The sequence below is a fragment of the Eulemur rufifrons genome, chromosome 7 (assembly GCF_041146395.1).
Source record: "Eulemur rufifrons isolate Redbay chromosome 7, OSU_ERuf_1, whole genome shotgun sequence".
Lineage (NCBI taxonomy): Eukaryota > Metazoa > Chordata > Mammalia > Primates > Lemuridae > Eulemur > Eulemur rufifrons.
Window position 1 is genome coordinate 107,115,926 of NC_090989.1, and position 13,310 is coordinate 107,129,235.

Genomic DNA, 13,310 nt, shown 5'->3' on the forward strand with positions numbered 1-13,310 from the left:
AAACACCTACATTAGACCTGATTTTTCTGGCTAAAATGATAAATTGTTAAAATCAGTAATTTATTGAACTGATTTGAGAATGCATATCCATTGAGGGGAAAAATATAAACCAATAACCAAAAACACTTCATGCCCAACATTCTCAAAGAGTTTAAGTTTCCCACAAGAGTTTACAACTAAATCAATAATCATCAATCTTGACAACAAAGAGCAAGTACCGTGAAATTACAAATGCACATGTTAAAGTATTTTACAATTATATAAGCTGAATAAAAAAGTCAGTGCAGACATATTTATCCAATAAAAACAGTCTGGTGCTCAATTTAACTTAATTCTTCGTTTTTCTCCTTTAATACAGGAACCTTAGGGAAGACACACTTGGACCACTTCAAGATGACAAGCACTCACTGGGCGAAATTTCTTCATTGAAAGGAGACCTCATATAACACAGAAAATTTTAAAAGGTAATTGAAAAAAACCCTCAAGTATCATCAAGAGCTTTGTTAATTTCATCAAAATGCTACAAAGGAATGATTCCTCTTCAGAGAAAGAATTAAAGCATACAATTAGGACGGTGGAAGGTGGTCCATATATAAGAGAAAAATGGGTCACAGAGTGTAATTACACAGAACATGAGTGAGAAGTCAGAGCCGACTAAGAATGTTTTTATTATTAATGAGATGAATGTATTTCTGGAATGAGCACTGCTTTGTAGAGCCCTGTATCAAATTCTGTCCCTGCGGTTATATCCAATACCAACAACTTGAAAATACTTATCGTAACACCTTACATTGCAGCACTAAGGGACAAGTGCACTAACTAGATCAGACTGAATCTTGGGCATTGACATTCTTTCTAGATGTGCAAAAAAAAAAAAAAAAAAATTGAGGGAAAGCAACTGATATGATGCTCCTATTACAGACTAATAGCTATCTTTAGGCCTCATAAATCCCGTTCTGCCATGTTCTTAAATTATGTTGTCAAAGACTCCAACGTGATGGTAGATATAGGCTGAAACATTTCATACCATTTCATTCTCATTTATCTCGATTTGTGAAATAAGAAAGAGTTCCATCTAAGAGAACCTAAAGACTTACACTATTAAGTAACCCTTATCAAAAAGTTTAGCTGGGCGCTGTGGCTCCTGCCTGTAATTCCAGCTACTTGGGAGGTTGAGGCGGGAGGATCAGGATGGCTTGAGGCCAGGAGTTCAAGACCAGCCTGGGCAACATAGTGAGACCCCTATCTCTTTAAAAAAAAAAAAAGAAAAGAAAAAAAATGTATTAGCCAGGCGTGATGGCACACCTGTAGTTCCAGCTACTCAGGAGGCTGAGACACGAGGATCGCTTAAGCCTACGAGTTCAAGGCTATAGTGAACTATGATCCCACCACTGCCCTCCCACCTGGGTGAGAGAGCTAGGCCCCATCTCTATTAAAAAAAAAAAAAAAAAAAAAAAGCTTAGGCAGATAAACAAATCTTTCTTCAATGTAATCTCAAGAATTTAGGGAGCATTGTTTATATTCGTAAAGCCTCAAGGTTAACACAGTGATCACTTTCACGATAGAAATTTAGTGATAATATCAGAAGTATCGGCCATGAGCAGGACTCCACAAACATGGATACCTACACAAACTGGCTCACCAGAACACTCACTTCTTCAGTTTTTCAGTTAATCATCCAAAAGTCTTTTTCATTTGTTATTATTTTTCGCACTGGCTATCTCTCATCTTTAATTTATGGCATAAGCTGGTAAAAAAAATAGCAAACCAAATGAGTGAGAACGCAGGGCAGGGACGGGAAAGTTGTTGGTCCACACCAAGATATTCTGTTTTCTTTTTGATTCATACGTTATGTATGAAATCAACATCAGGATGTGACTGTTTCCTCCATTCGTGAAACGATTTGAAGTTTCAGTAGGTCCCTTTATCAGAACATTAAATCATCTCAATGCTAAAGATAAGGAGAAGAGACTGGGCAGATATTACGATGGGGAAATGATACATGCCTTTTTTACGAGTTTGTCCTGTTTTTCATCTAATACATATTGCTGCCTTTTGGTCTCAATATACAACTGGCCTCACTTGCCTTGAGAGCTCTCAATGTATTACTGCTCTGATCTGTCTTGCAGAAAAGGCTGCCACTCACTGAGACACCCAAGTGTCAGTGAGACAGAATGCCCTTACCACCACCACCACCACCACCACTGCTTACAACAACAAAATATTTAAGAGCTCAAAAAAATTTCTACCAAGAGTGTCTTGCAATTTATCTTTAGCTCATTACTCATTTAGAGTATTCCTTTAAGATGAAGAAATGTGTCCTGGTATGAGCCTCTGCAAAATCAGACTGTGGCACAGGCAGCAGAGACACCCTGCTTGTCCCCCACCCAGCAAGTCTCAAATCTTTGCATCCTAAAATGGAGACTCATCTGCAATTGCTGAAAACTGCCAAAGTAGCAAGAAAAGCGTTTCAAGAGAGGACCCACGTAAGCCGTGAGCATTCATTCCATTTCAGGAGGCACACCTGCTCTAGTCAGCCCCTTCTGTCAAACTCAAGGTTGGAGGGAGGTGTTGGAGGAGTGTAGAAAACAATGGTGTGTATCACAAGGGCAAATATGTGCAGATTCTCAGCACTCTGAGGAATCTGAGAGCCGAGTTCTGGACCCTGTGGCATCAGGTGACATGCAGACATATTACAGCTCAAAAATATGAACGTCACAGGACTCTGAGAAAGTGACTTCGTAAGGCTTTCTATAATAAAAGGAATTGTGTCTCTTATTAAATCATTTCTCGGAATTTCTTCACTATTTCTATATATAGTGGCATGTATAATATTTCTAAAAGGAAAGGAATTTGGCTGTCATTAAATTATTTCTGGGAAATCCTTCACTATTTCACTATATACTTACATACTATATAGTTAGTATCTGTCTTCTTGAAAACAACATCTATAGATTTTTATACTTTTAACTCAAGTGAATCCTACAAATACGGAATGCCTACCATGAGCACTGCAGCACAACAACTGCAGGGCTGTGTGGCCCGCACTGGAACACCAAACTAGACCTGGGAGCATACAGCAGTGGGCATTCTCTCAAGCTCTGCAAGACTGGCTTTTAGACCAAAACGCATCTAACTGTCAGGAGATGAGACAAATTATTTACCAAACACAAACTCTTTGTCACAGTAGACAATTAAAAATGGAAAATGTGCACTGACCCCATCATCTAAAATATGAAATAGGCTCGTAAGTAGAAAGGCCATAGAAGACCTACGGAGAAGTAACGAGTACAAACCTACTCTACCCAGAGCCAAGCACACAGCGGCTAGAGGGAAGAGGAGGAATAAGTGCTAATGAAAGGTTTTATGGAGGAAGTGATTTGGGGTAATTACTCCTTCTGTATGAAGTCCATAGACTGGCAAAATCGAGTGGCCAAAAATAATTCTAGTTTTGCCATGAGCAAAGGGAAAGCATATATGAAGGGAAAATATACAGAAACAAGATATTCTTATGGGAAAGAACACACAAGTTTTCTTGGATATCATTTTTTATGTGGAATGTGACCGAATTTCATATTCCACATTTCCAAATCTCCCTTTGTCACCCTTAATTTTACTGACACAACCTGTCGCTCACTGTTAGAAAGCGCTGTGCTGGGCACCGTAAACACAAAGACGAACGAGACACACTCTCTGACAGCAAAGAACGCACACTCTCCTCCAGGGGCTCCGTCCCCATGACCCCTGGCTGGATCCTGAGAGCAGGGATTCATGATTCATGTCTTGTATTCCCAGACTGCATATTCATTTATGGCACAAATATTTTAACTATGTAATGTTCTAAATATTATGCTATATTTAGGTATAGCACATAATGGTAAAAAATGACATGGTCTCTCTCCTCTGAAGGAGCTTACAGTAGTGGAAGAAACAAAAACAGATGAGTGCTGTGACAGGAGAAAGGCACAGAGTTATCAGCACACGCAGGAGGATGCCCACCCACCACGGCGTGGGAAGGTGAAGCTTCCTAAAGGAAGTAACATGACATCCAAGCTGAGGCCTCAAGGATGAAGAGAAGTTAGCCGGCGAAGAAGGCAGGGAAACAGTTTTCCACACAAATGAGAGTCTGTGCAAAGGTCTCAAGTGAGAGAAGTCATGGAACCTAGGAGGAGGTAGGAGGGTCCAGGACAGGAGGAACTCAGTGCTGGGAGTGGAGGAAGCAGGAATCAGACCAAGAAGGAACTTCAACATTAAAGACTGAGGACAAGGACAGATCGATATTACATATAACATGTGCAATAAACATACGCTTTACCAAGTAGCCTTTTGAATTAATTTTAATCTTCTCTCTGCTCTAAGTTAACACTTCTGACATTAGTAAGAATACCCAGGATTCCCTATTAATAGAAGATTCTGTGTAATACACAGCATTTTCCAATAAAAACAAATGTGGGCCACATACATCATTTAAAATTTTATGATAGCCATGTTTTTAAAAAGTAAAATTAAACGGAGTTAGTTTAATAACATTTTATTTGATGGAGTATTTCTAAAATACTATTTCAATAGGATAATCAATACTAAAAATACTGAGATAATTTACTTTCTTCCATGCTAAGTCTGTAAAATCTAATGTACATTTTATACTTACAGAACATCTCAATCTGGACTGGCCACATTTCAAGTGCTCAATAGCCACATATGGCTAGCGGCTACCATACTGGAGAGTGCAGATCTTGAACATACTTTGGGAAGCATTTCTCATATACGTTTCTTACATACGTTTATCATTTGTGTTTGTTTTCTAATTTATAAAAATAATACAATTCAGTTTTTCAGTGGGGGGAAAAACACCAAAAAGCTCAATTTTGAAAAGCCATAATCCAATCCAGTTGACACTTGGATGTGTGTGCTTGTAAAACCACTGTTTTATGTCCAAAATACATGTGGGATAGGCTTTTTAAAAAGTAAGGTCAGGCTGGGCATGGTGGCTCATACCTGTAATCCTAACACTTTGGGAGGCCGAGGCAGGAGGTTTGTTTGAGGTCATGAGTTCAAGACCAGCCTGAGCAAGAGTGAGACCCCATCTCTACAAAAAATAGAAAATTAGTTGGGTATGTGGGCACATGCCTGTAGTCCCAGCTACTCAGGAGGCTGAGGCAGGAGGACTGCTTGAGCCCAGGAGTCTGAGGTTGCTGTGAGCTATGATGTCACTGCACTCTAACCTGGGCCACAGAGTGAGACCCTGTCTCAATAAATAAATAAATACATAAATAAATAAATAAAAATAAAAAGATCTGTCTCAATAGGTCTTAGAAATGTAAACATTGAGACTGATTTTTATGAATCCACAAAAAAATTTTCTTTTAGGAAAAAAAATCAGATCACATTTTCAACACAGCTAAAAACAATACATTAAACACAGAGTTCTGAATAAAATGAAACATTAACTCTGCTTCTACAGTCATTAACTTTTAAAACTATATTTAAATGCATATTTCCTGGAACATTAGAATTTTACAGGGAACAATTATCATTTTGGGGAAATGCTGGTCTCCATATTACCTAAAAGTTCTCAAACTGTCCTGCTTCTCCAATATCCCTTTACTGCCATCTGTCTGCTTCATTCTTCTCTGTCCATTGCAAAAAAAGAAAAAGGAAGGAAGAGGGGGAGAGGGAAGGAGGGAGGAGAAGTGCCTGACTTATACACAGTAGAAGGTTAGTTTTAAGAACTTGGTGGGTCTGACCATATTCACCAGCCTTGGCTTTGCTACTCCGCAAATGACTAGGAGGCCATAAATGTCCTTTACTTGAGTGACTAGTTCACATCTCTTTTCAGATCTTTGCCTTTGGAAGTTACAACATGATCAATTCAACCACCACAGAGCCCCCGGATGAGTCCTGCTCCCAGAACACCCTGATCACCCAGCAAATCATTCCTGTGCTGTACTTCGTGGTTTTCATTGCAGGGACTCTACTCAATGGAGTGTCAGGATGGATATTCTTTTACGTGCCCAGCTCTAAGAGTTTCATCATCTATCTCAAGAACATTGTTGTTGCAGACTTTCTGATGAGCCTGACTTTTCCTTTCAAGATCCTAGCTGACTCGGGCCTAGGCCCCTGGCAGCTGAACGTGTTCGTATGCAGGGTCTCAGCTGTGCTCTTCTACGTCAACATGTACGTCAGCATCGTGTTCTTTGGGCTCATCAGCTTTGACAGGTACTATAAAATCGTAAAGCCTCTCTTGACTTCTTTCATCCAGTCGGTGAATTACAGCAAACTCCTGTCGGTGGCGGTATGGATGCTCATGCTTCTTCTTGCTGTTCCGAACATCATTCTGACCAACCAGAGTGTTAAGGAGGTTACGCAGATAAAATGTGTGGAACTGAAAAATGAACTGGGACGGAAGTGGCACAAAGCATCAAACTACATCTTCGTGAGCATTTTCTGGATTGTGTTTCTTTTGCTAATCATTTTCTATACTGCCATCACGAGGAAAATCTTTAAGTCCCACCTTAAGTCCAGAAGGAATTCCACTTCTGTCAAAAAGAAATCAAGCCGCAACATATTCAGCATCGTGTTTGTATTTTTTGTCTGTTTTGTACCTTACCACATTGCCAGAATCCCCTACACAAAGAGTCAAACAGAAGCTCATTATAGCTGCCAGTCAAAAGAAATCTTGTTCTATGTGAAAGAATTCACTCTGCTACTATCTGCTGCAAATGTATGTCTGGACCCTATTATTTATTTCTTTCTATGCCAGCCATTTAGGGAAATCTTATGTAAGAAATTGCACATTCCATTAAAAGCTCAGAACGACCTAGACAATTCCAAAACCAAAAGAGAAAATACAATGCATGAAAGCATAGATACTTTGTGAATTCCTGTACCCTTTCAAATTATGTCCTTGTAAAACATGTTGTCATCTTCAATTACATAAGAGGAATGAATAACAAACATGCCCATTATAAGTATCATCTCTAGTATTACTATCCAGTTTAGTACATTAATAAAATTCAAATGTAAGTTTCCATGCTTTTCTGTAACATCAGAGGAAAAAGTACCCATCAGTGGATTTTTCTCTTAATACTGTCCTTTTTTATTTCCTGTTAATAAAAAGAAAAAAATTACATACAATTATTCAGTCCTATTCCATCCAAATAGGCTTAAATTTATAATCACTACTCTGGTCAGTTAATGGAGAACTTTAAATAGTAAATAAAGAAAATCGGAAGTAATTAAAGATAATTCATATGGGCATCTTATTTCTCTAAACAAAAGAATCGTGTTTAGTATGTGATTTTTTTTCCAACAAGGTCCTTAAAGACCAACTTAAAATCAGGCATAATTTATAGTAAAAAAAAAAAAAAAAAAAAACAAGTCAAGTTTCTCTGATTTTAAGCAGGATAAACAAGCACCCAGAAAAATCACTTAAGAAATCCCCTACAGATTTATCTCATGGCACTGCAAAGGAAAACAGATCTAAATTGTGTATTTTCCAATAAAAACGCAATTTTTTTCTGAGAGCATCCTGAGGATATTAGATACATACTAAATATTTTATGCAAAAATTATAAAGCCCTTTAAGAAGCCTGGGATGCTGGTATTAAAATATTAAGTTAACTCCACTGAGAGAAACTAGATATTGGCACATGTTGCCAGCAAATTCCCCTGTTCAATAATACAGGAAAAAATAAAATGACTGGGAAATAGACACACACCCTAGAACATATATTATTCTCTTGTTGGGGTGTGGGACACAACAGTTTTCCTAGAAAGCAAATGGACTTGATTTTTAAAAAATCTAAAATTTACAATAACAAGTATAAAATTAGATATAAAATAAAAATTCACAAATCACATTTTCTAGAAACCAGATAAATTTAATGTATGAAGATATGGGATACAGTTGTTGGCTTACAAGTTATCAAAACTAAATTCTCTGCTATTAACTGGCTAGAGACATTCAGCCCATATTTCAAATGCTCATTCCACCCATGCATTTTCCCAAGTAATGTTTGTACCTATTTCATGCTTTACTATATATGTACTAATAAAGAAATTATTTTCAATATTGCCATCTTTTTTCTTAATAACATATGAGGAAACATTATCAGATTTCCTCAGTCAAGACGAGGGTGGTTTCTTTAATACGCTCAATTGTGCATGTTAATACAAAGAAGACAGTTACATAGAAAATTCAAAATTTCTATTTGCCAATGATTTTTCAAAATAAGTATTTTATATGCTCTAGGACATTATGATAGTTTAAGCAACACTCATAAAACACATCTTAAATAGAGGAAAAGCTGGGAAGGTTTTCTACCAAAAGTAGATACTTTTGGTACCTACTTTCTACCCTACTAACAGGTCCCTGCTTTTAACTCTGGGTCAAATATTCTCTCTCAAAAAGAAAAAGAAAAATCACTGAACTATGATAAACATGCTTGGTAAACTAAGCTTGCTATAATTGTTTGCCTAAAAACATTTTCAAAAATAAATTGGCAGTGTTTATTCTTCATAACTGCCATGGGCCAGGACAAATGAATAAATAATTGACTTTAAATGCCCCCTACTGGGCCATGGGAGAAAATGAAAGTAAAGAAAGAAAAGAGGAGTAGGACCAGTAGTGCCTTTGAGAGAACTGTGCTAAAGCACACAAGTACTGTGGAAGCAAGATTTTTCATGAAACATGCACTGTAGATAAGGATATTGTGCAGCAACAGTTGAGTAACATTTCCTGCACGTTAGAACTTTTATAACAACTAAAAGCAAAGTAGCAGAGCACTGGCAATAATGGATTAACCCAGGGACTTCCCAGAAATCACCAGCATGAGTACAGGCGCACAACAGAGAACACTCTCCCGTCCTTCTGTAGATGAAGCTGCAGTGCAGGCCCTCCAGTGCTCAGGGTGCCCACCGAGGCTTACAACTCAGGTGCCTGCAGTGGCAAAGAAGGCCATGTAAGCATGGCTGTAAGCAAACGGGAAGCTGAGGATGATGGTGGGTTGAGAGCTTGTGCCTCACCAAGAAAGAGTATTGGGCCTTTAGCTTCAGACAATTATTTTCTCATTCTTCAAGGGATATAAAATCACAAACTTTTTATACTTCTGGGCCAACAATTAAAAGAAAACACACCTGTGGACAGAATATGTCAAAACCCCTTCTGTAACATCTGTAATGCAGAAATCTAATCTAATGCAGAAAAGTGGCTCATGACTACAACTAAAAATCTCAGTTAAATAGGAATCCTTACATTTTCACTGAACTGAGATTCCATTTTGATGCATAATTGATTCAGCTATTAATACCTATATAAAAATGTTCTAAACTGTTTTTATAAAAGGAATATTTGAGGTAAGAAGAATCAAGAAACAGAGATCACAGAGAGATCATAATCGTAAAAATATTGCACATGACACCTACCCACTGAGGTGGATGGACCTTGCAGTGGTCATTTACAAAATGTCGTCAACAGTAGTGCTCATTTACTGGTCAACTCCTCAGCCTCCAGCCTCTTTTCCCAGTAACAGAAACAAAACTTTTCCTTCAAGAAAGTCATTTTTCCCTGTTCTCACCATATAGCCTCCCCTGGGGCTGACCCTGCCCCCTGTCACAGGCAGGCCATAACTGGCTCTAGGTGAGCAGCGCGTCTTATTCCACTGGCCACAAGTTGGAATGGAACATGACTCAATGTGACCTAATTACAGCAAATCCAGGTTTCTAAAGAAATTCTCTGGAGGGTGTGCTATGAATATGTAAAGTCTAGAAGTGCATCTTTCATTTGGCTACAGTAAGTAGAGAGCCTCAAGCGCCCTGTGAACTGAAACTGGCACCATGGAAGGCAGACGAAAGAAATGGTGCACGGCCCATACCCGGTCCTGGTTACACAGCTGAGCGCCTGCCTCGGCCCTCACCTAAAGCAAAACCCACAAATTTAGACATTCAGGTATGTCAGCCAATAAACCTCTTTTATTGCATAAGCCCAATTTTAGTCATGTGTCTTTTTTGGGGGCGGGGCGGGGGGGAACAACTACAAATGAGAAACTCCTGATACACTGGCCTTGTCTAAAAAAGTGATCCAGAAATCTGGAAAACACCTTCAGGCTAAGCTTTGCTTCTACTTGATTTTGTTAGCAGTATGTGCCATTAGTTCTGTATTCTGTCTTTAATCCTATTGCTACCATCTATATCCTTTAATTGAAAAGAAAGTATCTAGGATATTAAATATAAAATGTCCAATTTCAAATCAACAGTGCAGTTTGTTATAGCTCAAACAAGAAGCAGTATAATTAATCAAGGTATGCACCTAAACTATCAATACAGTTTTGCCACAGTAGCTTGTTTATGCCAGCAGGGAAGAAGCCTGGAGAACGAATGGTGATGAAATAGCCAAAGGTGTTTTTCACAGCTTGTGAAGAACTGAGTATTTTTCCTTGCAAGACGTGGTCCAAAGCCTGGAAGAAGTAGTAGTCAGTTGGTGCAAGGTCTGGTGAATACGGTGGATGACGGAGAGTTTCCAAGTCCAGCTTCTGTAGTTTGAGCAGCACTGTGTGTGTGACACACAGTTGAGCTTTGTCTTGCAAGAGAATGGCCTTATCTCTGTTGACCAATCTTGGTGCTTAATAGCAAGCATCCTCATCATTTTGTCCGGTTAGTTGCAGTAGACATCTGTTGTAATCGACTGACCAGGTTTCATGAAGTTATAGTGGATAATACCAGCACTGGACCACCAAACAGACACCATTAGCTTCTTGTGATGAATATTTGGTTTTCGACTGTGTTTCAGCACTTCATCTTTATCCAACTATTGTGCCGAATGCTTGCAATTGTCAAAAAGAATCATTTTTCATCACACATAACAATACGGTATAGAAATGGTTCACCTTTATGTTACGACAGCAAAGAAAGGCAAGCTTCAAGACAATTTCTCTTCTGACACTCATTTAATTCATGCGGAACCCATCTATCCAGCTTCTTTACATTGCCCATTTGTTTCAAATGGTTCAATTTTGTTGGAATAGTAACGTCACACCTTGCTGCTAATTCACACATAGGTTGAGATGGATTCGTTTCCACTACACCTTTCAGCTCATCATTATCCCCCTTGGTCTCAGGTCGCCCATGTGACTCATTTTCAAGATTAAAATCACCGGAACAGAACCATCGACATACTGTGCATTCATTAGCCACATCCTTCCCAAACACTTCATTGATATTTTGAGCTGTCTGCACTGCATTGGTTCCACAGCAGAACTCATATTCGAAAATAACACACATCTTTGATTTATCCATGGTTTCACAAAAATTGCTCTAAAAATTTTTTGGAAAAATAATCACAAGCCAAAATGTGTTTGAAAGACTGAGGATGTACCTTCACAATAAAAACAAAAAGTGTCAAAGTGAAATGTGAGAGATAGCAACTCTCAAACTTAGTACTTAAAGAAATCAGACATTTCCTACTTAGCCTAAAATACCTATAATACCAAAAGAATATTATATAAATTACAAGCCTAACAGATAAACCAAAAAAAAAAAAAAATGGCATGGAGTTTCTCATCGGTAAACAGCACTATGAAGGTTTGTGTGTTTGGTACTATGTGATCTTCAGTAAAAACCACTACTTCCTTTTGGTCACTAGTTTCTGCAAAACACCAATAGCATGTGGATTACCATTACATGACAGTACATCCCCCCCAAAAAGAACCACTTTAACAAATGGAGCTTTCCTTCCTCATAGGCCACTTTTCAAAATGCTTTAACCATTTCATAGCACTGCTTATACAAAATGATTAAAAGTATTAATTTATCTGTAGCAAATATCTACTATAAATGTTACACATATAAACCAGCTACAGAAGAGAAAGGTGCTCCCTAAAGTAGTTTTGGGGTTTTCAGGAAATATGAGACATTATTCTATTCCTATGTCACCCCCTTCAATAGAAGCTGGGGTATGAGCATGAAGGAGGTGTTATAAAAATAGGCCCATCTTAACAACAACAAAATACACAGCAAATTTTCTCATTGATAGAGTTTATGAGACTACTTGTTACATTTTGAAGGCATTCGCTGTATGATTCTATACATTGTCCCCAGTCACAGTTAAGATCTCTTCCCCAAGCCACCTTACCCCACGTCCCAAACATTATCTCAAGTGCTTTGGGGACCTGTGATGCAGGGCTTCAGACCAGCAGTAAATTTGCTCTTCACCAGCTGCCAGGTGTCACCAGCCTTAACCCCCATGGTAGCACAATGGCAGGTGACACCCACAGTACTACTTGCCCCTTCTTTCCCCAAACCCCCTTCATTTGATGAACTGCTAAACCTGCCCCAAAAGTGTGTGACAAAGGCCTAAGTAAGAGCTTACCTTCCTATCCTCTCATTTCCTGACATAAAAGAACACCAAGAAAACATGGCTTTCATTGTCTCCATACAATATTTCATATAAGTTAAAACTACTGAGATTCTAAGCTAGAAGAGTATCTCTACATTTAACTTGCGGAATTTTATTTTCTCTTTTTGGGGGGTGGCAGGGGGAGACTTGCAGCTTTTTCAAGCTATTAATTATTTATGCTCTACTTTCAACCATTAGCTTTCTGAAGGAAAGCCAGCTCTCTCTGCTATCTTATAGACTAAAATGAAAAGGCAGCCCTCATTTTGTTTGTAAAGTAAAAGTCAATTTCAACTCCATATCAAATTCACTTTCTTGTTAAGAAAAACACTATTAAAAAAAAAAAAAAGCCACGACCAAGTAAGTATATTTTCTTACCTGGCTAGCTAATATTATTAATTTGAAAATAGGTGAAAAATAAAATCCTCTTTTTTAAACAAGAAAACCAGCATTCCCATCAATGCTATTCAAAATAAGAGCTCCTTAAGTTCTTAAAAAGTACATTCAGAATGTCCTGGTTAATGACTAATAAAGCACTTAGGAATATTTAATACCTAAAGGAAAAGGAATAAAATAAAAATCTAAGCTATATCAAATAACGACACAGCACTAAAAACTTCACAAGCCAATAAACTTTCTACCTGCCAACCTGGCGCTCTCCTCAGACTGCCCTGCCCAGGACTGAAACCTCAGTCTCCTCTCCTCCTACCGTACCACGCGGTTATTTCACCTCCGCAATGACTCCAACCACTCATCCCTTCCCGCATAATTTCAGATCCTCATTGCCTCTCACCTAAAACAACTGCAATCATCCCCTCACTGGTGTTTTATCTTACACTTTCTCTCCTAACCCAACAAACTCCGATGCTGCCAGATTTAACTAACACTGAACTGACAGCTCCTCTCCTGGCATAACCAG

At 38.4% G+C, this 13,310-nt stretch overlaps 2 protein-coding genes across 2 annotated transcripts in view; one reads left to right on the top strand and one right to left on the bottom strand.

The window, feature by feature from the left end:
- MED12L (mediator complex subunit 12L) overlaps positions 1–13,310 on the bottom strand; it is a 311,879-nt gene that overhangs the window by 188,935 nt on the left and 109,634 nt on the right. The window lies entirely within an intron of this gene.
- On the top strand, positions 5,864–6,880 carry P2RY14 (purinergic receptor P2Y14). The gene has a single exon (XM_069473077.1). It carries the CDS (start codon positions 5,864–5,866, stop codon positions 6,878–6,880), a length of 1,017 nt encoding a protein of 338 aa, XP_069329178.1.